The sequence below is a fragment of the Polyodon spathula genome, chromosome 20 (genome assembly GCF_017654505.1).
Source record: "Polyodon spathula isolate WHYD16114869_AA chromosome 20, ASM1765450v1, whole genome shotgun sequence".
Classification (NCBI taxonomy): domain Eukaryota; kingdom Metazoa; phylum Chordata; class Actinopteri; order Acipenseriformes; family Polyodontidae; genus Polyodon; species Polyodon spathula.
This window is the reverse complement of record NC_054553.1, coordinates 4,295,994-4,319,705: the sequence shown is the minus strand read 5'-3', so window position 1 is coordinate 4,319,705 and position 23,712 is coordinate 4,295,994. Positions and strand designations below refer to the sequence as shown.

The following is a 23,712-nucleotide window of genomic DNA, read 5'->3' as shown; positions in this document are numbered from 1 at the left end:
CATGTAACGCAGGCACCAAGGACAGGACAAAAAAGTAGCACCACCGCTGTGGCATACTTTTGCAAAAACAGGCTCATTCCATACACTTTGGTAGAGGCTTGTCGGGAGCTCGGTTGGCTGGTGCTTCCGTAATCTTAACAATTAACTGCTGTTTTTACGTGGAACAGTCTGAAGTGTGCTTCTATTCAGGACAAACACACCTCCCTGTAGTACTTACTAATGAAAGAGCAAAGGTCACATACATCTTCCGAAGAATCTGCACACCATCACAGGAATACAAAATGTCAAATCAAGCAGAAAAAACACAGTTGTTTGGTGAAATCTCTTAACTTTATTTCGTGTGATACACTTAGGTGTTTTTTTTTGTACAGCAGATAATAGTACATTATTCACAGAAACTTCGCTAAAGACTAGACAGCATGTTCAAAATGTAAAATGGACAGACACCCCTGATAGTACACAGCTGAACATTCAGTCAGTGACAAGTAGTAATAGTGACCAGTTTAGATAGAGCTATTTAATATGTAATAATAATAATAATAATAAAATAATAATAATAATAATAATTCAATATTTGTCTATATATTTTTTTCTTTTTTTAAAAAGCAAAGTATACAGACCAGGGATCTAACGAACAAACTACAGCGAAGACAGATCATACCGAGTGAGGAGGTGTCTAACTACACACTGGTACACAACAGAGGCGGTGCCTGCTGTATAACACAGATAAGTGAGGAAAAGAAAGGACTGCATTCAAGCACAAGAGCCGAGAGAGAAGCGACACTTCCCGGGCCAGGCACAGCGTTCCCACAAACACTGCCTAGGCCAGGCACACATACCCCCTGTGTTCAACTCCACCTCTCTACCTTCATTTTCGTCAAGCAAATAATACAAAACAGTCAAGTATTAAAAACCAAATAAATAATATTTGTAACAATACTACTACTACTACTACTACTATGATTAGCAAACCAGCACCTATTTTAGGCATAAGCACAGCATTTGTGTTCCTGTTCAATCAGTTGGTATCAGGAACTCAAGCCCTCTTATGTTCTCAATAAAACCATGTTCTTAAAGCGCAAGGCCTCGGAGTGCAAACGCCTGCCTACTGCAGGAGAAATAAGTGAGCGCACTCCCTAGACAACATTATTCTGTTGAACAAGACAGCTGCACTGCACAACAGGGGTCCGTTCAACCTTCAGATTGTGTTTAACTATGGGTTATTTAACCGCGGTACTCAAGCCTTATTAAAGATTTAAAAGCTCATCAGGATACACCATGCCTTATTATTTGAAGGGATTTTTGGGAGATGCTTTCTCCAGATTTTGCTTCTTGTCCTCCTGATAAAACCACACAGCAACACTCCCAGGTTTACTGTACAGCTGCCTCTCCATTATGTGAGATGACAAGGCTTACTTTAAATCAGCAGCAATGAATCCATGTACAGCTTGATTAGGCTGCCCATCACAAGACAAAACAATCTAAATGAATACACCCAGTCCTGCTTGTTTAATATCATTCTAATACAGCAACATGTCCATTTTATTCTTTGTAATGTTCATTGTTTTTTTACTAAAAGCCTATTAGATGAACTCTTCATGATGGTACAAGGCATTCAAACGTATAATTACATCCACCTATGAGTTAAGATTGCATTGTTAAAAGTGGATTAATAGGTAACTAACACATTTAATAACTCATACAGTAATATCAATAAGAATATAGATTGCAAACCCCATCTGTGATGATGGCTTTTCTCAGACATGCCCAATTAGGTTTAAACTGGCAGCTAGCTGAGGGTAATAGAATGTAAATACAATCTGAATCTGGAACACAATTGTTGGCATCTTAATAACTAATGGTAAACCGGTATTAGCATTTCAATACTTTTTAACATTATTTACCCTATTTTTTAATTGAGTTTACATTTCGTTCCCCTTTACGTTAGAAGTGCTCCTCATGAGTGCAGAATTTTATTGTCTTTTTAAACGCCTCCGGCACCTTTTCAGCTTTGACTGGGAAAAACTGTTTGCCACTGCCGGTGAATCTCGACTTTAAAAAACATCATGCATTTAAACTGTCCATGCAAGCACGGTTGTACAGCAGCAGCTCACAGCCAGCTAGAGACATTTAAAAGAGAAAATGAGTTCAATCCCAATACTGGAAAACTAAGAATGACAGCAAACAGAGAAGAGCCCAGTGCATTCTAATGCTACAGCCAGGGGCACTGCCCTTTGACAAAGAAGCTGCTTTGCACAAACAACCACACACACACACAAAAAAAAGATTTACTTCTACAGCAGCAGTGGCCTCTCAAACATACACGCTTTTTTTTTTTTTAGAATTTTTTTTTTATTATTATAATTCAACAATGATAAGGGTGTAACGGCACCATTTTTGCTCCAAAAAACTAAAAAAAAAAAAAAAAAAAAAGTGCAAGAACTGAAGAGAGGTGGGAGAAGCTATCTCAGTCTGCAATCCTAAATACGCCATGCAGTTGTAACAGATGAGATTTGAACTTTTCAGCATTTAACTTATCTGGTGGTTTAGTTTTTAAAATTTAGATGCAAGTTTAAATGTAAAAGCACATCCACACGGTTACTCCGGATAGTCACTGAGCCGTCTGGAAGCAGGTTCTCTAGCCAATGGCGTCTGACATGGTGTAAATGGCCAATGGGAGAAGAGCTGTTGAAAAAGGGGGGTGGGATTAGCAGGAGCAGCTGGTCTCAGAGACTGGCTGTTCAGGTGGCTTCTCCAGTTTGATATCGATCACTGAGATGCATAGTTAAGGATACACACAGCATACACACATCGACACACATACAACGTGGAGCGCTAAAACCGAAATGCACATTATAACCCTCCTGTGCACTGCCTGACCCATCCAGCGAGGATGACATGTTTACTACAGTTTACTGACTGACAATACTGCACATCTATGAATGATGGACTACCTGTGCTGTACACCGGGCCCCGTCTGAATTTCTGTGCATCACAGGAGCGAGGACTGACTGACTGCACTCTCACTACTGTAGCCTCACCCCCACCTATCAGTCCACTGAGCAACACCTCTGTATAGGGCCACATTCAACAGCTGTGAAAGACGAGGGAATGTCATGGCTGACCAATTTCTCCATGCTGTTCACACTTTTTAAAGCCAATGTTTCAAAGTGTCTTTGGTGGAAAGCTAGCTGTATTTTAAGGTCACTCCCCACCACACTCTCTGAAGGATACTGTCCTCTTTGCTTTTCTCAGGTGTGCTGTCCATCCCAGGCAGGGCAGCGGCCACACGACGGAACAACTTAGGGGAAAAAAAATAAAAATCCAACATGGTGAATGCATCGCTCAAGAGAACCCCTGGGGTTTAATAAGAGCTGTCCTCACTCACGTGCTGCACTGTGTGTTACTGGACTAACCTGTCAACTCTGGAAGCCTCCTCTCAACCTGGTTTTGACCAGAAAGGAAAGGAGTTTGGTTGTCTGGTGTAGTACTTGGCAGACAGTAGCCCACATCAATAAACCCACAGCACCTCAAGTGACAGTATGTCTCTGCTTGAGAGGAGCCCACGATTGAATAGCATGGAAGGGCTTTGGGTCGGTGACACTGGGGCTCAGGAGGGTAGCTCACTTTGCACCTACCCTGCAACATGCTGTCTGACTCAAACCATAAGCACTACATTCAAATGCACCAGACTAAGCAGAGCTGTCGCCAAAAGTTTTGCATTACCTCCAATTTTAGGCTTGAGACAATTAAATTAAAAAAGCTATATAAACATAATTTCGATCTTTTATTTAACATCACGTAATCAAAGAAACTACAAAATGATATTGCAAGTCTCCTGGAAGCCATAATAGTAGTACAGGATTTCATGTTACTTTTCCAGCTTTTCGTTAAGAATACGGAAAACTACAAAGCAGTATGTAATTCAATATGTTAAGGTAACGTTATTCAACAGGTTTCATTTTCGATAATTCCCTTTGGCGATGTAATGCTTATGGTCATAGCTATAAACATAGCCAGATAAACAGTTTCACTTTTTTTTTTCCATGAAATACAATACACATTTAAAACTTTCAACACTCACTGCACATGCAGATAGGTTTAGGGAAGGAAGGAGAGGATGAGGAGGACAGTGAGGGAGACAGGCACAGGGAGAGGGAGAGGGCTGGATTGGGCAGAGGAGTTCTCAATCTCTACCTGTTTGACATTGTAGCCAGTCTTTGCGCTGGTCTCAATGAACATGACACTCAGCTCCTTAGCTCTCTGCTCCCCCTCTTCTGTGGTGATTTGTCTGGTCCAGCAAAGGACAGAGTCACATAGAAGAGAGGCAGGCAGGCAGGCAGACGGACAAAGAACCAGAAACACAGAGAGAGAGAGAGAGAGTTCAGTTCATAAAAGACTAAAACCAACTTGCTCACAGAAAAGAAAAAAATAGGGGATGCTTGTCAAACCAGGATTGGGGTCAATCTATTTTTTTCAATTCCATTTCCAATTCTTTTAAAATCGATTCCAATTCCCCTTACCTTTAAATCAATTCCAAATCCTTCAAAAGGAATTAATTTGAAAGACTTGGATCTGGAACTGATTAAAAAGGAGACAGGAATTAGAATTGATTTTAATGGCATTGGAATTGAAAAAAAGGGAACTGACCCCAACCCTGCATCAAATACATCTTTTATTTTTTTAACCCAAGACACACAAAGCTGTATTTGTTAGAAATGTGCATTTTGAAAAAAAACACATGAAAAAGTTGTAAAATGCATTGAGGAATCCAGCTTTTCTGGCTAAAGCATGATTTGCTTACTTACGAGTTAGGCACATTTTTGATGCATCTCTCCTGAACCAGATTTGAAATTTGACTGAAAGTGCTAAAGAAGTTTCGACCTCAGTAGGGACTCATTAAGCTGCAGCACTCAGCTGTGGGGGGACCCTTGTGTTTGTGACCCACCTGCTTGACGTTATAGCCTGCCTTGGCGCTGGTCTCTATGTACATCACATTGAGCTCGCAGGACTTCCGCTCAGCTGCCTCTATAGAGACCTGTCTACAGCAACAGTGAGGAGGAGGAGGAGCAGGAAGGGGCAAACAGCAGCAAAATCATAATACAAAATAATAATCATGATAGGAATGACAAAGTCCAACAAAGAAATATAACAATGCAGAGTGAAGTTAAATAATAATAATAATAATAATAATAATAATAATAATAATAATAATAATAATAATAATGAAAATAAAATGTAAAACAATTCAAAAGCAGGAATGGGTCGGGGCAGGACTGTGAAGACAGCAGCTCAGGTGTGCAGGCTGGTCAGCGGGGTGTTGGAGAGACCTGGGTTCCCAGGGTAGGAATGTTTCAAGCATGCTTGATCATGTTTTAAAACCCCCTCTTTCACTGGCTCTAGTAGTTTTCATTGCAGTGCAGTTATAATTCTCATTAATAGTGTTTTTTTCAGATTTTTGTTCTACTATTTTGTTATGATGCCCGCTCAAAGAAGTCAATGGCTTCAGTGTCTCAACAGCAGATACAAGGTACTAATGCACCCAGTTTAGTTCACTCATGAGCACCCTGCTCAAACAGCCCCTGAGCACGTGCTCTTTACCTTTTATCAGCCAGGTCTGTTTTGTTCCCGACCAGCATAATAATGACATCACTTCCTCTCTCTGTTCTGACATCATCGATCCACTTGGAGGTTTGTTGAAAGGAGTTTAGGTCTGGAAGAGATGTCAATAAAAACAAGCCTTATGCTCATTTGCCTCCTCCACTGAGTCAGTATAAGAATACATTTGCAACATATATACACACATTTTGAAATAATGCTTTGCAGGCTTTGTATTACCAGTTCAGAATGTAATATTGAACACAACCCCTACAAATGTCTTTCTGCAATGTCCTGTCCTAAATCTGCCAAGCCCTGCAATGAACCCTCCGTTAATATAAGGCTGGGTATTGAAAGGGCTCTGTAACTATACAGCACTGAGTTCTGCCAGCCTGTGCCATCACCCTTTGTGTTGTCTTCAGAGGTTATTGTTGCAAGTATTTGTGGCTAGGACAAAGATTTCCCCAGATAAGATACAGTACAAGGAAAAGGAAAGACTAGAAAAAAAGACGACAGCGTGTGTCAACACCCAGTCACTGCCTTTACCCAGAGCTGCCCTCAAGATCAGTGCTCACGTCAACCCTGACCGCTTTCACTTCTATTATTATCCTGGCAAACAGGCTGCAGTCCATTGCTTCCTATTGCTCGAGCGCATGATCGGACCCCTCGGATAGAAGCGGACTGACAGTGGCAGTACTCACTGGTGATGTCATAGACCACAACCGCGATGGTGGAGTCGCGGATGTAGCTGGGAATGAGGCTGCGGAAACGCTCCTGACCCGCCGTGTCCCACAGCTGGAGTCGAACCTGCGGGGTGCAGGAGGCAGAGAGAGACAGGGGGAGAGAGAGATGAAAAGAGGAAAGGAAGAGGAGGAGGGGAGAGACAGAATGAAAGCGCTGCTGCCTGGATGGGACTTCCAAGGGTTGAAGTTTAGCCATCTAAATCAGGACGCTTCCTGTAACACAGAGTAATGACTGCAGTTTGTTAAGAACTGCACTGGAATACACTCAGAATCGTTATTTCACAAACCCCGATTAGCACTAATCTTGGACTACCTTACCTTAGGGTTACTTACAGCCATTACATTAAACTTACTAGTACCATTAGAATAGTCAAATACAATTTCCAAATGACATTCTTCTTGAGCTGATATCAACCTGCAGCCATTACTGTGTACTAATACAAGTGCTTAGAAATCCTTCAAGATTACTACAGCATGCTCTTGACCTATATCATAGTGTATTAGGAGATTTGTTTGTAAGGGTGGTTAAGGTTGCCAAGCTGCACAATCAAGCTGTTAAAACCAGGTGCAGATGTGCAAGAGAAAAGTGCATTTCCAAGCCTGAAGCAGCTCTGGCCCCTGTCTCTCTAACCCTGCACGCCAGCTCGATCGCTCGCTTGCTGGTTCGCTGGCTGACTGGGTCCTTACTTGTGATGTCGTACACCACGACGGCCGCGGCAGAGTCGCGGATATAGCTGGGAATGAGACTGCGGAATCGCTCCTGTCCGGCCGTGTCCCAGAGCTGCAGCCGGATCTGTGCGGACCCGGGGGGTTGGGGGGGAGGGAAAGGGCCAGCCAAAAGTAAACATAATGGAAAAATGAACATGAAGGCAAAGCCTACATTAAAAAAATAAAAATAAAACCAAATAAAACTGAGCAAAGGAAGTGTTGAAACGCAAAATAAAATTAATAGGTCAACAAAACAAAGTGAGGTAAATTAACAAACCAATGATAGAGCTTCTGATGAGTTCGAATGTCTGAAAATCTGGTCATACGGTATGTTACAGTGTAATATACTGTATGTTACAATGCGATATACTGTATGTTAGTGTGATATACTGTATGTTAGGGTGATATACTGCATGAAAATCAGCAGACGGACACACACACGCATTTCTATTCCGATCTTTCCTGGAACATCTGACTTGCTCTTTCCCTAACCCCTGTAGGTTTTTTTTACCACATACTATTTTATGGGGGCTTTTTATTAATTACATTTTTTACCAGCACCACCTTGAGAGCCGCAGCGAGGTACTTACCGTACGATCCTCTAAATACATTGTTTTTGACAGGAAATCTATTCCGATGGTTGCCTTGGGGGGGGGGGGGGAGAAAAAAAAAAAGTTAATTTACAAACGGTAGGTGACAGAACAGACACAGTGTGAACAGTAAATACAATACAAGCACACTCACTGTCACTCACTCAACAAGACAGGCACAGACCAGCTCTGCACTGTGAGAGCATTCACAGCACATCAGCTCTCCTGTCAAGTTAGCAGCATAGCTTCACAATTCAGCCTTTTAGTAAAATTTATATTGTGAATTCAATGCACAACACATCCCTCAATGCCTTTTCAATGAGTAGACTAAACAGAGGGATAAGAGATGATCAGATTGACCCATCTGTACATGAACAGCAGAGTCATGCCTGCTCTCAGGTTCTAGGATCTATCATGGAGCTTTTACAGTTTTGAAGATTTTTCCCCCTGTGAGGAGACAGATTTAATGTAACACAATACCATGATAGCTTCAGTCACGTTATCTTAAAAATCACTAAAAAAAAAAAAAAAAAACCTATAAAAGGTTCATTTTATCAGCTATTTTCTGCAGTATGTGAGCTTTATTGTTCATTTGCTCAGACTGCATGTAAAATGGTCATTAATCAACATGCATTAGCTAGTTTGACTGTGCTAGTGTCTTACCTGGTAGGTATTGTCAAAGCTGTCGTACATGAATCTGGTGATGAGGGAGGTCTTCCCCACTGCAACGAGACACAAACAGACAGTCAGCAAAAAGCCTCACCACTGATTAATAGGGCTTGTGGAGCCCAGTGGTTACAGCACAGTCCCAGCAAAGAGACTACAAATCAAGCAAATAATAATGCACTGGAACTGAAATACCGGTTTACTCCGTTTTATGTTAAGAATCAATACAACTGTGATCCACAAATATGAAAGAACGGTTAAAAAATACAGACGCATTACATGATGCCAAAACTTCACATGACTGAATCATCTCACAAAACATCTAAATTCTAGTATTGGCTGTTGCATATACTTGTATGTGTGGACTAGTTCACGGATACCCCACTATGCAGGTAAGTGGAAGTTACAAACTTGAGCTTAGTGATTTTATTGAAGCAGAGATGTAGGAGTGTTTAACAGAGCTGTAGGTGTACTGTAATTGTTACACAGTGGTGTAAAAAACTGGAGAGGTCTTTGTACAACGAGACCAGCAACAAGGACCTTTCAGTGTAGCTTTGGGGTCTGTATACTTTGCACACAAGCAACACTGGCAATTTGACTTGAAACCCAGAATCACATTTATACAATTATTTTGGGGAAGAATGCTGGTGTTTATATGGGGTCCCCTTTTAATCTAAAGGATCCCCGACAAGAACTGGGTTCAATCTGGCGTTAGGCTTTGACAACTGCTTGTTTCTCAACTATACAAAAATACATTTTTTTTTTAACCAGGGTAAAGAAAAGGCAGAATATATATTTTTTTGTGTCAATTAAGGTTTACATAACTGCTTTCTACTAAAATAAAAACCGAACCCTGCACATTAAAATACACTATGCTATTAGTATTTTGCTTTTATCTTAATAATATATATATTTATATATTATATATATATATATATATATATATATACAAATTCCACATCAGGTCGGAAGCTGGTATCTAATCCAGTAAAGATGATCTTATATCACTCTGCTTTCGTCTCCACTGTTCGGCCCTGGAGTCTGTGAAATATATCCCTGTGGTGCTGATTTCAGAAGCTGGCAGTCAAGGGCGTTGGATCCCTGCTGCTGTCCACTATGCGTCGTTATATGGGGGGGGGGGGGGGGGGGGGGGGGGGGGTATCTTCTACTTATGAACGGAAAGGGGGCCTGACTGGGCCTTTGACGTCTGCTTTAGTTTAGCGGACAGCCGCCCCAAAACCTGGAGAAATCACAGGCGTATTACATCTATATTCCTATAAAACTATTATTATATGTATTACAGACCATTGTATTAATACTAGTGATAGTGGCATTATTGTTACTGCGAACCTGTTTGGGAATATTTTTTAATTTTATATACACAAACTGTTTTTTTGTTTTTTTTTGAGAGCGCAGATAACTCGTTTTATTATTTCAGGCAAAATAAAATTAAACAACAACGTCTGGGCATTTTCCGAATTTGTAATTTACAATAATCACCTTTCCGTTTTGTGTTTTGTTATGATCCCCGGTCACACCCAAAATGGGCTGCATCACAGCTAAGACATTTGATTTGGGTTATGGAGATCACTGTTAGAATTTTAATTATTGATCTTAAAGCAATGGATTATCACGCATGCGAGACTCTCTATACCCCGACTAGCCAAACCCCAATCCCCGAGTCTGTATCTCTGTCATGCAACGCCTCTCCCGGTCCGAATCAGCTGGGAATCACAATCCCCACCCTCTCTCCTCACAACAAGAACAAGACATCGCTTTATTTTATTATTTTACCGGGCCAGAAAACCCCGACTCTCTCCCCGATATCACTCCGCTCTCCACAACCTTCTTCAGGCCCCAGATTCTCTCTGTCTCGCCGTCTTCGTAAAGGTCCCCGAATCGGTAACTGATGCACGTTTCTGCAGACTCTGCCCTCTAACTCTCGATCCCCGGTACTCACCGCTCTGCTCGCCCAGGAAAACGAGCTTGAATTTCCGCAGCGGGTTACCGAACTCTCCGCCTCCGGTGGTGGACATCTTTCCTTGTCTCTGAACAGCGGTCTGTGTGAACGAGTCAGCGCCGTACAGCGGGGAGGGATGGGCGACACTAGAAGCAGGGCGAACCAAACCAGAGACAGGGCAGAACCAGGGCCGAAACCCAAGCCGAGCCGAACCGGGAAAGGAGAGCAAAACCAAGAGATGAAAAATAGGGATGACAGCTCCGGACGCATGCGCGTCACTTCCACCAACAAGACGTGTGGGCAGTGTGGTGAGGGCGTGACGTCACCGTGAGCCTGGGCTGGGAGAGAGTGGGGAGCGGCCGGGTGATGTCACTGGCACCAGAGACTCGAACAAGGTATTCATATATAAATACAAGCTGAACAGGTCGGCGTTATCTTGCTGTTGTGAGTTGCAAGAGCAGAAGCTGTGCATTTTAGGCAATGGTGGCGTATTACTGCAGTGCCACCCATCAAACTGACTAGTTTAACCTGAACTGTAGTCCCCGCTCCACCCCCCACTGCAACTAGCACTTTGAAAAGTAAAACATATTTGTATTCTAATGTTATTTGTTAAAACTTTATAAACTGATCAAGGCAGAAAGTGAAGACGTGTTTGGAGCAGTGTCTGAGCTTCCCTACTGCGCTGTAACCCACTGTTCCTATTGAGTACACTCTCCCATGAGAACGACCTGGAGGTCAAAACCTCCCTAAACTTCCCTCATTTTTATATGTTACTGTCATGTTACTGCAATATACTGGGGAATGTTAAAGCAATGTTTTGTTTTTTTCAAAAATCACACCAAGTTCGTATTAAGAGTTCTAACAGTTTTATTCGTCTCCGCAGTTCTCCACATTCACACACGAACCAAATAAAGCTTTCTCTTCCAAAATGAATTGCATGAACATAAAAGACTGAGGCACATTCTAATTACAACTCCACAATGAATGAACCCTCATTCAAAATGCAGGGGAGCATTCACTCTGCACTGAAGCAGCTAGACTTCCATGCAGAAATGTGCTGCCAGCTGTATTCTGATCCTCAGAAATTGAGTCTGTAATTAACTAGGGGTTGGATATGTGTGTTTATGTGGGGTTTAAAGAAAAGGTGCAATGTATAACATTGAGGAGTGAGAGGGTGCTTGTATATGGAAGTTTGTCCCTTGTTAAAATACATAAGCTTTTACATGACAATTTTGCTGATTCAGAACGGAATTTCTTCTGTTCTATGTATTGCATTTAAATTGCTTTGTTTAGCTTCACTGGTGTTGTGTTTTCACTATGCAAGCTCCTCCTATATTACTGAACATTACACAAAACCAGAAATGGCTACACTCTGAAAACGAACTACGTGGGCTGGATACCGAAGGGTGAACAGACAACCCTTTGCAGACCTCCTTGTTCCATTGTCCACAGATTCCTTTTGACCACACTGCTCTGAGCTTCTCCAAGCCAGGGGGGACACTGCATTAATTGACACTAGGCAATACAAGCTATGTCAAAATCTCATTGGAATAAACCATACTGCCAATAAACAAGGAAGGTGATCTGTACCTGGAATATATCTTTATTATTTAGTAACTGAGCATTGTTTGCATGTTCGGAACACTTTTTAATTTGTGCCGAAAAGCTGGTGTGGTCGGTCCAGGAGTGTCCATCTGTCTGTCTGTCTTTTTGTATGTCCACCCGTCTGGCCTGGTTCTGACAGGCCTTGCTGCTTAGGCCTCCTCTTTCTCCTCTTTCTCCTCTTCGTCATCCTTCTCTCCGTGCAGATTTTGACGAGCAAACTCCTCGATCACAATGTCTTCCTGGCTGCATGTCACAAAGAACACAGGAACACACCCTTAGCACGCCACTTCCTCCCAGGATGCAATGTGAACAGAACAGAAGAGAACAGCACCTCTGCTCTTTGTCTATGGCTGGCTATGTGGCCTTGCACCAGCAGAGGGCGATGAAGATGACACCTCTCCTGGTCTGACTATAGGTTCTGGAGATAGCACATAGTTCTCCATTGTATCTATTATATATTATATGAGACTTTTCTGAGAACTCTGTAGGCAGAATTCTATACAAAAGGAAGTAGTAGGGCCAGAATCAGACGCTTACAGAAACTGCTGTAAAAAAAAAAATCCTCTGGGTTGTGTGAATGCAATCTCAGTAAGTAAGATCAAGGAGAGATGACGTGTTTTGCACAGCAGCGCAGAACTGCAAAGCTGGATCCTAAGCGTCGGCCAATCAGCGACAACTTCTGTGGAGATCTGTTTGGAATGTGCTGTGCAAGAAGATGGCACTAACTTGACAAACTAACCCAAGGTGCGGTTAGTGTGAGGGAAGACCAGATTAGTCTCAACGAGAGGTTGCTGTCCCTAGTGGACAAGGTTAAAATAACATCAAGCACAAAAAAAAAAAAAAAAGTTAGTGAAGAGTCCTTGTACAGTAACATACAGGACATTTTACTGTCAACAAAGTGAATGACGATTAGAGAGTATCTCTTTCTCTGTACTGTAGCCCCAACCTTCCCTCATAATATACTGTTTCCACTGTAGCAGAGTCCCCAACCCCTTCCTCAATCTACACCCCCCTGTCTTTACCTCATCGGAGCAGATCCCCTAACACTCCCTCCATCTGTAGCCCTCTGTATAAAAACGTGTTGCTTACCTGACGCTTTCTACTCAGAGGAACAGGTCAAAGGAAGAGAAAGAGAATGAAGATTAGTGACCGAACCTATTATCAGCAGGACGTAGTGCTGCAGAAGACAATGAGTGAGACGAAGGTTATGCTGGGGTGAGGCACGATTATTAAAGCTTTGCTTACAGCTACTAGCTTGTAAACATGCAGTATTGGTAAAAAAAAACACAAAAAAACCCCACACCAGTTCATATTTACAGCACTAGAACCAATACACAGAATAATATGTTAGCCATGTCACATGTCACAAATAAGATGTAAGAGCATTCTCTCAGTTGTTTGTGAGTTTATTGAGCACTTGTACAAGTTATTTAAGTGGATTGCCTAATTAAAAGCAGAACCCTTCTGTACTCACCGCTGGGCTTGGGGTGCATCAGAGTGAAGGGAATCTCCACGGCAACATCACTGAAAACAAGCAGGAGTCAGTGCCAGACTGGGAAACATAAACTGCACCTAATGTACTACATTGGCAAGTGACAGACAAGCTGCACACAGTCTCCAGTGCCTTATCTGCAGCGTATTAGTAAGAAAGAAAGATTCTGTATTCACCTGGCAGTGAGATCTCCCAAGACGCTGCAAAAAATAACAAAAGATCCAAATAAAAATCACACAAATAAAGCTCAGTAAAATAAAAAAATAAATAAAAAAACAATAATAAAGTAGATTTTGGATTCTTTCTTTTTTTATTAAGATACCCACCCTCCTCGAGACACCATCAAGTTGACCTTCACCTTGTAGGACACTAGAATTCCCAATACTTCCTTATCTATTCCGGGCCGCAGCCTGGGAGAGAGAGTGTGAGAGTGAGTGATTACAAGGGGATGAGAGTGGAAGCGAGGCAGAAAGAGGGAGCGAGAGAGAGGGGTTGAAAAAGGAAGATGGTGGTGAGAGAGAGTGAAACATCGAGGAGAGTATTAACTTAGGCAGTCAGACAGAAGGACAGACAAACACATAGACGGACGGACAAACACAGGTGCAAACAGATAAAGAGACAAAGGACACCAGTTATAGAGACACTTACAGACACACACACACACACACACACACACACAAACGGTAGCGGTGACACACAGTCAGAGACAGTCAGACATCGCCTGGTCCTCACAAGGTGGTTGATGCCAGGTTGGTGTCCTGGTGCTTCAGCTTGCCATCCAGCGCCAGGCCACGCTTCTGCCGGTTGTCGGAGAGCTGGGGCAGGACGCTGTACACCTTGGTGAAGGTGGAGTTAGCGCTTACATTGTCACTGCAAAACACAACCAGCAGGGGGCGACAATGAACACTTCCGTCGGTTACTTCAGAGGGAAGGGCCTTGTCATTGGTAACCCAGGCAACGGGTCTTATATACCACTGAAGAAATGGAATTGGAATAAGCTTTAATGCAGGTTAAGGATTGTAGGGAGTTTTTTTTTTTGCCTCAATATGATCTGTAACATGTACTTTAGTGGCAGCTCTTTAACAGCAGTACCCCTTCTCGGACTTACGCAAATTCCTCTGACAGCACGGTCTTGGAGTATTTATCCAGGGAGTACAGCACGACATCTGTCATCTGATCAACTGAGAACAAACAGCAAGACAGGACTCAGTGCAGCATAGAGCACATACCCTCAGGAGTAGCAATGCACCATCACATTGTGGATTCGACACAGATGCTTCCAGCAGCATCTACTCACAAACCAAGCTCTAACCTGAAACCCTGAAATCTCCTTCTAACCCAAAACCTTAAAGTACTGTCAGTCCTGGCTTACCTGGAACCACAGCAAAGCCGAGTTCAGCTCAAATACATTTCCACAGTCAGACCATGGAGTTCCAGAACAGGCTCTTACATCACATCAAGCCATTCCTCTACCAAGAGTCTCCATCAAACAATCATGATCAGCCATGCTACTCTGGTCCTGCCTCCCCCCCTTTCCCCTCCCTTTCTGACTCACTTGACACTTTGACTTTCTTGACAATCTTGTTGGTGTTGTTGGTGATTTTCACATTCACTTGGATGGTCTCTCCATGGTAGTAGATCTGAGGACAAGCACAAGCACAGAGTTAACCAGGTCTGCAGGCTCTCTGCTTCTGATCACAATGTTAAAATACCAGTTGCGTTTGGAATCTTTAAACTTGGGCTTCGTTTGGACTTCAGAACTCAGCGGCGTCATATGAAATCTCATTGGCCACGCCTCATGTGTGTGTGATTTGCACTCTGCAGACCAGCTGTTTTGGTGTATTGTTATGCAGTTCCAGCTCCAGCTATGTCATGTGTTTTTATCATGTTTTTCTATCTTACATGTTGCTATGATTTGTCTCTGTGTTTCCTTAAACTCAGTGGAAAGGCAAGCTTGTGGAAAATCACTGATAAGGACATGTTCCTTATTTGGGTCTGATATATGGAGGTTGTTAGTGACTGTTGTAATCTCTTACAGTAATATATCTAATTAATCCACAAATATGACTCACACCAGTGAGCCAGTAACAGATGGTACATACAGTAGGACACCCAGTCCTTACCTCCTTGTCCAAAGAAGCCTCCAGATGGAGGGGCTTGTCTGACATCATGAACTGCCTCACAGTCTCTGCCTTCGGGGCCTCCCCTGTGTTGGTGGGAGCGAACTGCACCTTCCGAATGATGAGCCGCACTGAATTCCTGGGAGGGGGGGAGGGAGAGCAGACACTCCAGCAATAAAACAAACCTAAAATTCGGGGGGGGGGGGGCGTTTGTGCACTAGGGTGAACCGCTAAAATTCACACAGTGAACTGAGAGCCGTTACAATGTCATCGCACCTTTTGTGAATTTTCTCATCCAGGTTCTCCGCACAGAACGCCTTGACCTCAAAGTCGACCCCGCAGGACTGCAGAGACATAGACAGGGGACAGAGTTACCAGAAGTGATCCAGCCCAGACACTGCTAGGCAGGTAGTGACAGCGGTGTATCAGGAGAGGTTTAGCAGCTGTCTTACCTTGCCGACATCGTCAGGGCCGGGCTGCAGGGTGACTGAGCAGGGCAGGTTAGTTGGTATCTGAAACACAGAGAGAGAGAGAGAGAGAGAGAGAGAGAGAGAGAGAGAGAGAGAGAGAGAGAGAGAGAGAGAGAGAGAGAGGAGGGTGGACCGTTATGATTACTGGAATTGAGAATCAGCTCTCAATATTGATTGATGGGGACTGAGAATAGAATCAGAGTGAGAGAGCAGTTGTAATCATGAAGTTATAGGGGTAGGCATGGAGGGGACAGGACAGAGGCAGAGAGGGGTGTTTGTTATGAAATTGAAAGCCGACAAGGGAGAGGGAGAGGGAGAGAGTGTTTTTACCGTGATGTTGAATGGGTAGGCGTACTCGCCCAGTTTCTTGAGCAGCTGCTGCTGCAAGTGGGTTTGGGGTTTCTTCTCCTCTCCGGTGGGTGGGAACACCTGCACAGTGTGCAGGTAGATGTCCTTCCTGAACGACAGCCCATACACTTCCAGGTCATCCCTCCCGTAGCGGAACGCACAGGCCAGCACCACGTACACTGTGGAGAGAAAGCAGAGCTCAACCCGACTCACACCACTACACCGTCATGATGACATCACTGCACTGTAACATTGGAATCATTGCATTTGAAGCACTGGAATAACTGCACTACCACCTGATATGATGACACCATTGCACTGTAACATTGGAATCATTGCACTTAAATCACTGGAATCACTGCACTACCACACTGATATTACCCTGTAATGATAACATCACTGCACTGTAACACTGACATCATTGCACTGCATAACACACATCGCTGCACTGAAACACTGAAATATCACTGCAACCACTACCCTACAACACTGTCATCACTGCACTGCGCTTCCACAACTGCACTGCGTCGAGCGTCCAAAGCGAAGCCTGATTCCATTCTGCTCTGTACCTTTCCTGTCCTTGAGGTACTCGGGGTCCACCAGCACAACCCCATCTGTGAAGAAAAAGGAAGAGGTAAGACACAGCTGAGCAAGATGGGGAGAAACAGAACGATCCACGCCACTTTTTTTGTGACTTGTTTGTCATCTGAAATCCCCTGGATTCATTTTAGATTCAATATCAGGATTATATGTTGCAATAAGCATTCATATTTCTATTTTCTCCTTAAGCCAGCTGATGATATTATATATATATATATATATATATATATATATATATATATATATATATATATATATATATATATTTTTTTTTTACATCTACACCTACAGGGTATTGTACTTACCAACTTCCTCGACGGAATCCACATTGTCTACGAAATCTCTCTTTCCCAAGTACAGAGTGAGCTGAGGGGGGGGGGAGCGAGAAAGAGGGGGCGTCAGTGACATCTCAGAATCAGATTTCTGACCTGGCAATCTCTCCATTGTTGATGTGATATGAAAGCGAATGCAGTGAAGTGTGGATGTCTTTCAGGGTGTCTATATATAGTATGCTATCATCTTTGAATATATTTTTACACAATTTGGGATTTTAATAAAAATGCGAGCGTGTGTTTATAAAACAATGCTGCTGTGCTGGAGCTACACTGCCAGTGAAAGGGTTAAAAAGTTAAGAGATTTTCTTACCTTGGTGTTGGGGCTGGTTTTTTTATAGACCCTGAAATTGAAACACAGGCACAATTATTGAGTGAGTTCGGACATTTCTGATGTGCTGAGAATCGGCTCTCCCGTTCGTTCTCTGTCTTCTACCGTTCCTCATATGAGAAATACCAGCTCTGTGCAGGATCCGGGTGGTTAATTTGTGTTTTAAGCCTTTAAAATGTAAATTGAAATAATGTCAATCAGCATTGCCACACAGTAGAAGTGAAGGAGGTGTCAGAAAGGTGGAGGTCTAGGACACCCACAGTCGTCCACCAGGATAAAGCGATAGTTTAAGCAGTAGCACGCTATTTTAAACAAAGAGATTTAGCTAGCCTCTTACACTGATCCTCCTAGGCAATGAAAATAATTGAAATCCGAGATGAGCAGCACATCAGATGGGATTACTGAACGAGTGGCCCTATGGATTGCCCATCACCCCTCCACCCCACCTAGCTGTGTAGGACGCCAGTTCAATCAAGGCATCACATTGCTGTTGATTTATTTCATTTTTTATTCCACCTTACAGTCCTCCTTCTGAAAATGAGCAGATTGTTTGTGTTTTGGATGCCTGTCCATTACAGTGACTGCAGCACAGCAAAGCTCATGTCAGGGAGGCATGGAACCCAAGCTTGCAAAATAGCTATTTGTAAAGCAACAGAGTTTAAAGGTTAATGAAGTATAGCATGTAGATGTAGGGTATTGATCTACAGATGAAGTTTATCAGGGAGTGAGCAGAGTTTTTATTCAACTTCAAATTTAAGTGGAATGAAAATATACTTAATAAATTTGACCAGACAGGGTACAGAAACAGTACATTTAGGATACATTATGTTTTGGTGTATGGACTGTCGTGGGTCTTGTGTGGCAAAATCAGGCCACTGCTTCACTTCATCAAGCAGCACCTCCATCTGCAACAAAATGCCTTGAAGATACTCACTTTGCAGTCATGTCTGCTTCTAAGGGTTGTGGCCTGGGTGTGTTCTGTGGAACAAGAGAATATAGTATTGTTAGCAGTGAGTGAATATATATATATATATATATATATATATATATATATATATATATATATATATATTCTCAGACTCTTTCACAGTATTGGAAGGGAGTTCTCGGAGCTCACTGATCCAGCACTTGCATACTGCATTTCCCACTGAAGTTACACTCTCTGTAAGAAAATGTCTCTCAACGTGCACTATGCTGTTCCAATGGCTGTAAAAATTACACCACTGGGCTTTCCTATTGGTCCTTTATGTCACTTCCTCATGTCTTGCCCCACTCTTCATTGAAACGCATGTTTCCCAATATGTCTGCAAGCTTTGTAATCAGGGCCTAGTATTGCCTAATAAATGAAGAAGAAGGCTCCTTTGGAAGTTACACGATGTTGGTTCTTGCTATTCCTGCCCTTGGTAGAATTTGAATTGATTATACAATAAGATGAACTGGGTCCCCCGGATTAGATTATAAAAGAAAGTACCTGTAAATACTTTGAGTCTGGAGTAGAGCTGCAAAAACGAATGATTGAATTATTCGAACGAAGCTCTCTGCAGAAATCAGGTGCTGACAATCAGGGGAGGGTCATGACTGTAGATTGGGTTTCAATCTCAATCACTTCCCTTTACGCCACACTGCTGGAATGGTCAGTGACTGACAGTGCTACTATATTTAAATATTCATCTAAATCAGGAGAAGCTAATCTGGGTGGTTGAGATTAGCATTTGGACGGAGCTTTGCCTAATCTCAGCAGCATGCTCTGCCCTGGGATTAGCCTCGCTGATCTCTGCAAATTAAGATTTCTATAGGCAAGTGTACTCCCAATCAGATATCATCACATATCTCTTCCATTGAAACCCATATGGGTTTGCAGAGGCCATAGTAAGTATAGAAATGACACCGTTTCAATAGACTGAGAGTTCATCTGCAGAGCATCCTGACAGCTCCAGTAAAGGATGTCACTCCTATCAGACAGCTGTGTTGAGAATGGGAGCCTTTGTTTTTTTTAACTGTAGAACACAAGCAGCTCAGCGCTTCTAATTCCAAGATGAAGAACACAACATTATCAGAGTGGCTCAGCGCTTCTAATTCCAAGATGAAGAACACTCCATTATCAGAGTGGCTCAGCGCTTCTAATTCCAAGATGAAGAACACAACATTATCAGAAGTGGCTCAGCGCTTCTAATTCCAAGATGAAGAACACTCCATTATCAGAAATGCCACACAAGCTTGGATATATTTATTGCTACTCAGGTTTAGCATACTGTCTGAAAATGTCGCACTTGTTTTAATTATTAGAGTTAATTATTTACTAGAAATAAACACTTTGGATGAAAGCCGAAACCCAGTGTACCACAAAGATTTGCAGCTTTATAATCAAATATGATTGTTTGGTGTTTCTTTCACATTCGCAGTAGAGAGTTCTCGTCTGTCTCTAATATCCTAACATTATACACACTGAATAATCTCACAATGAATAATCATAGCTAGTGTCCCTCAGATGTTTACATGTTTGAATAATCCTTTGTCTGAAATGGATTGCGCGACATTGTATTTGTATTTGGAATTATGACACAATGACTATTCATCCCATAGCTATTCCTACACTATTCTATTGCTATCCCATTGTCTGCATTCATTAATAGCTGGTCTTTTGCTAGAGCTGAAACGCATTGCTGTGTAATCTAAATTTGGCTCCTACACAACACTTGCAATCACTGTCGAAATATTTAAAAGAGCAGGCTGGGAAACTCTGCCTTATTGGAAAGGCAATGAGTCTCATTGGAAAATAAAATTATTATTATTATTATTATTATTATTATTATTATTATTATTATTATTATTATTATTATTATTAATGAACCTAAATTAATAGAATAATAATGAGTGTGATATCATTTCAAAGAGAATTGCTGACTACCTCTCTCCATCCCTTCACACCTCCCATAAATACAGACAGACAGACAGACAGACCCTGACAATGTTACCTAGGAGTGCAAGTTTCCTCCTGTCTTCTGTGTAATCCTTCAGCGATGTGAGGCTGGTTTGATGCTTCCCCTCCCACGCTCTGCCTTTATACCCAACCTCTGCTCCCTCCTCTGGATTTAACCCTGCTTTTATTTCCAATCCTATTACTCGATTAGCTGTCTGCTTTTTAGCAACAACATGTTCAAAAATAGCAGGGATTAGAGCGAATGGTGTGTGTGCGAGCGAGCGTGTGCATGTGACAGTTTGTGTGTGTGTGGAGTAGAGTGGGACGGCGGGTGGGACTCTGTATTTGTGTGTGGAGGGGGACGGTGGGTGGGGCACATAAATGTACACTGGGAGGGGGGGACCCACCCCGTGGGGCACTAATTTGTGTGTGGAGGTGGAAGGTGGGTGGGGCACTGTATGTACATGTGGAGGGGGAGGGCGCGTGGGGCACTGTATTTGCTCCAGAGAAAAATTCTTCTCTGCTGATGGTGACGATTTGTGTGGGGCACCATCTGCACAGAAGATTTATTTTAGGACATATATAAAATATATTTCAGAATGTGATTCAATTTTTTAATTGGGAATATTGAATATATTGAACTATATTAAAGTACAGGAGATTCAGAGTATATTCACACATCTAGCTGATTAAGAGTGCTGAATGTTTAATATTGGCACAGAACAAGGCAAATACATAAATGCCCATATAAATGAAGGAGAATCTGGATTTATTCATATTCACAAACTGGGTTCCCCTCAGCTATTCTTTTGAATTGTAAATAGGTCTATAACCTGGGTCCACTAATCTGCGCCTCACAAGCGGTGTCTGCTAGGAATAAGGGTTGGAACAGGCTGGGTCTGCTGAACTGCAGCCTAATCATTGTTAGCATGTTCCTCTCCCAGGTGGTCAGAGGAGAAGCACAGTAAAGTGTATTGAAAGCAGCTGCCAGTCCGGCTCCAGGTTAGCAGGCTGTCATTTCTACAAGGTGAACATGGTCACACCTTCTACACAATGTGGATTATAGGTAATATTGTGAGACTAGGACCATCTGGCATGGATTTCAAACAATACTCATGTCTTCTCCTCTCCTGCGTCCATAAGTAAGTCATTCTCACACGCTGTCATTCGCAAGGAGCTGAGGGACCATTGCTTTCTATATAAAGGTCATGACATACCAATTCTCTGTTTTTGATGTTCTTGATATGGATTTGTACGGTGACAAAGTTAGAGACAAACCTGGATTCCTACTGTGTTTGACATACATTTGTGACATCCATCACAAATAGGTCATCCTCTGTTTCTGCCTTGGACAACGTAGCAAAATAGAACTGGTCTAATATGGGTACAGTTGTTCCAGCAGCTCTGAATGGGTTCCTATTCATTTTCATGGACAGATGGACAGGTGGCTGCACCTATATTCACTTATAAACAAGTCACAGATGGTGTCTGTGGAGAACTTAAATGTGACCTCTTGGCTGTGTTGATTAGCAGGGTCTTTGTCTTTTATAAATAAGCCCCCTAGTTAAGAAGGCTGTGCTTCTCCGTCAGGATCGGAATGCCGTCTTATAATTCCAGCAGACGGAATAATGACAACATCATTCCATGCAGTCAGCCCAGAGTGTGGGTGTGTGCTTTGGAAACTTTACATTAGCAATGAACCATATAAACAGAAACCTCAGCTATTCATACATTTGACACATGTTCACATTGGCAGGACACCGACTGCCTGTTCCGTGATGCCGTGTAATTAATATACATTAATTAAAAAAAAACTTTCATATAGAATTTATGAATAGAAGTTCAGAATTCTGCAATAGCTCAGTAACAACTCAAGTGTGTGCCTGCATCCCTATTTACAAAAAAAAAGCCCATTCAGCAGCTATAAAGCATAACTTACTGTGAGCGTCACTCCTGTTGTCGTCACTCATACAAAGCAAGCACGTTGAAGAACAGCAGTGTGTTAACCCTGGAGTCTGTTACTCAGTGGAGAAGGGCAACTGGATTCCCTTTGCATGATCTGAAGTGTGCAAACACGCTAAAAAGACACTTACAAATATTTTATTGATATTGTCACTAAACTGTTCTTTGAACCCAAATGAAGTTCCTATTGCTAGAGGTCTATTTCTGGGGCAGCTTAGCAGAAAGGGGATTACAGAGTAAGTCAACAAAGGTCTTTACTCCCAATCCCCTCGTGAAGAAGCAGTCTGTGAAAGATACCAAGTCATGTAACCAAAACAAAAACAACATGACAGATCATTTAATTGGGAGACAAAACAACAGGCAGTGAAACACAAGTGGAATGTGTGTTTCATGAGCGCAATGGGCCAGGTTTATAAAGCATTGCCTTGATTAAAATAATTACTGTTACTGATGTTACAAAACTACAAGCAAACAACTAAGCAATGCAATTCAAGAGACTCTATCAAGCTTTCGTTTTTTCTCGGTGGAACATGGAAGATTAGAATTAATTCCAGCTTGGAGTGAACACTTTGGAAACTGGGATTACAACCAGAGGATCAGATTCCATCTGGGAATTAGCCAGGAGAGGGTGAATTTAGCCAGGCCAGATATGCATGAAAACCTGGGCTGGGATTTGGTCCAGACTCCAGGGTTAACACACTGCCGTTCTTCAGATCAGTGCCAAGGGACTTTTACAGACACCTCGTTGTCTCTTGAGTTTTCTAGATGGATTTTGCAGGTTTCACGTGATGGAATATAAATAGAGCCCTGTTCATGTCATCCAGTGCTATTCTAAACAAAGTGCATTCAGTTCAAGACCTAAGATATACAGATTGGAAGGTGGAGGTGGGGCGGCTATAATTTAAATAGGACTCACATAGCAGATCAACAAGAATTTGAATCTCTAGCCAAGGAACAGGAGCCTGATTTCGTATTTTAATAACAGGTCTCGAAGTAGCTCAGAGTTTTTCTGGGCGTGCATTTTCTAAAGTTACCCACAATAAATGTTTCTGTGAGGGTGAGCACCCTGTGGGCTATTGGGAGTTCTGCTGTCTGGCAAGCTTTGTCCATTATCAAATATTCTGTAACATACTGTGGATAATAAGTTAAGGTATGTTTATGTGTTCATTTACCAAAAAAAATATTAGTTTATAGTTTTCAACTAAATTCCTAATGTAATAAAAAATAATGTTGTGCCTTGATATCTTATTTTTCACTGATGCCCAAA

The 23,712-nt window shown here is 42.3% G+C and overlaps 2 protein-coding genes across 7 annotated transcripts; both read right to left on the bottom strand.

Annotated features, from left to right (window-relative positions):
• Positions 1-311: 311 nt before the first annotated feature.
• rab41 (RAB41, member RAS oncogene family) lies at positions 312-10,544 on the bottom strand. Of its 5 annotated transcripts, none has more exons than XM_041220281.1 (8): positions 10,266-10,540; positions 8,303-8,361; positions 7,640-7,693; positions 7,029-7,134; positions 5,602-5,713; positions 4,949-5,042; positions 3,235-3,301; positions 312-2,772 (listed from the first exon to the last, which is right to left on the bottom strand). In XM_041220281.1, the coding sequence occupies exons 1-8, from the start codon at positions 10,339-10,341 to the stop codon at positions 2,708-2,710; spliced, it is 633 nt and encodes a 210-aa protein (XP_041076215.1). In that variant the 5' UTR covers positions 10,342-10,540; the 3' UTR covers positions 312-2,707. The 5 variants fall into 5 exon arrangements, 4 of the variants coding, with proteins under 4 accessions (XP_041076215.1, XP_041076213.1, XP_041076214.1 ...); XM_041220279.1 differs by lacking the exon at positions 4,949-5,042 and adding an exon at positions 4,198-4,291 and having other exon boundaries at positions 10,266-10,537; XM_041220280.1 differs by lacking the exon at positions 7,029-7,134 and adding an exon at positions 6,300-6,405 and having other exon boundaries at positions 10,266-10,537.
• Positions 10,545-10,679: 135 nt separating this feature from the next.
• Positions 10,680-20,775, bottom strand: LOC121295534 (beta-arrestin-1-like). 2 transcript variants are annotated; one of them, XM_041220276.1, is made up of 17 exons: positions 20,539-20,775; positions 18,498-18,541; positions 17,546-17,576; positions 17,206-17,266; positions 16,870-16,914; positions 16,283-16,479; positions 15,935-15,994; positions 15,759-15,826; positions 15,486-15,621; positions 14,918-15,002; positions 14,471-14,543; positions 14,095-14,232; positions 13,689-13,772; positions 13,539-13,562; positions 13,345-13,394; positions 12,960-12,969; positions 10,680-12,113 (listed from the first exon to the last, which is right to left on the bottom strand). In XM_041220276.1, exons 2-17 carry the CDS (start codon positions 18,506-18,508, stop codon positions 12,020-12,022), a joined length of 1,167 nt encoding a protein of 388 aa, XP_041076210.1. In that variant the 5' UTR covers positions 18,509-18,541; positions 20,539-20,775; the 3' UTR covers positions 10,680-12,019. The 2 variants fall into 2 exon arrangements, with proteins under 2 accessions (XP_041076210.1, XP_041076211.1); XM_041220277.1 differs by lacking the exon at positions 12,960-12,969.
• Positions 20,776-23,712: the final 2,937 nt, after the last annotated feature.

Coding starts and splice junctions, on each gene's coding strand:
- rab41 (XM_041220281.1), bottom strand. CDS start 10,341: ATGTCCACCACCGGAGGCGGAGAGTTCGGTAACCCGCTGCGGAAATTC. Junction 8,362..10,265: donor TTTCCTGGGCGAGCAGAGCG/GTGAGTACCGGG, acceptor GTCTCGTTGCAG/TGGGGAAGACCTCCCTCATC. Junction 7,135..7,639: donor TGTATTTAGAGGATCGTACG/GTAAGTACCTCG, acceptor GGGTCCGCACAG/ATCCGGCTGCAGCTCTGGGA.
- LOC121295534 (XM_041220276.1), bottom strand. Junction 15,995..16,282: donor CCTACCCATTCAACATCACG/GTAAAAACACTC, acceptor TCTGTGTTTCAG/ATACCAACTAACCTGCCCTG. Junction 13,563..13,688: donor TTGATGGTGTCTCGAGGAGG/GTGGGTATCTTA, acceptor TATTTTTTGCAG/CGTCTTGGGAGATCTCACTG.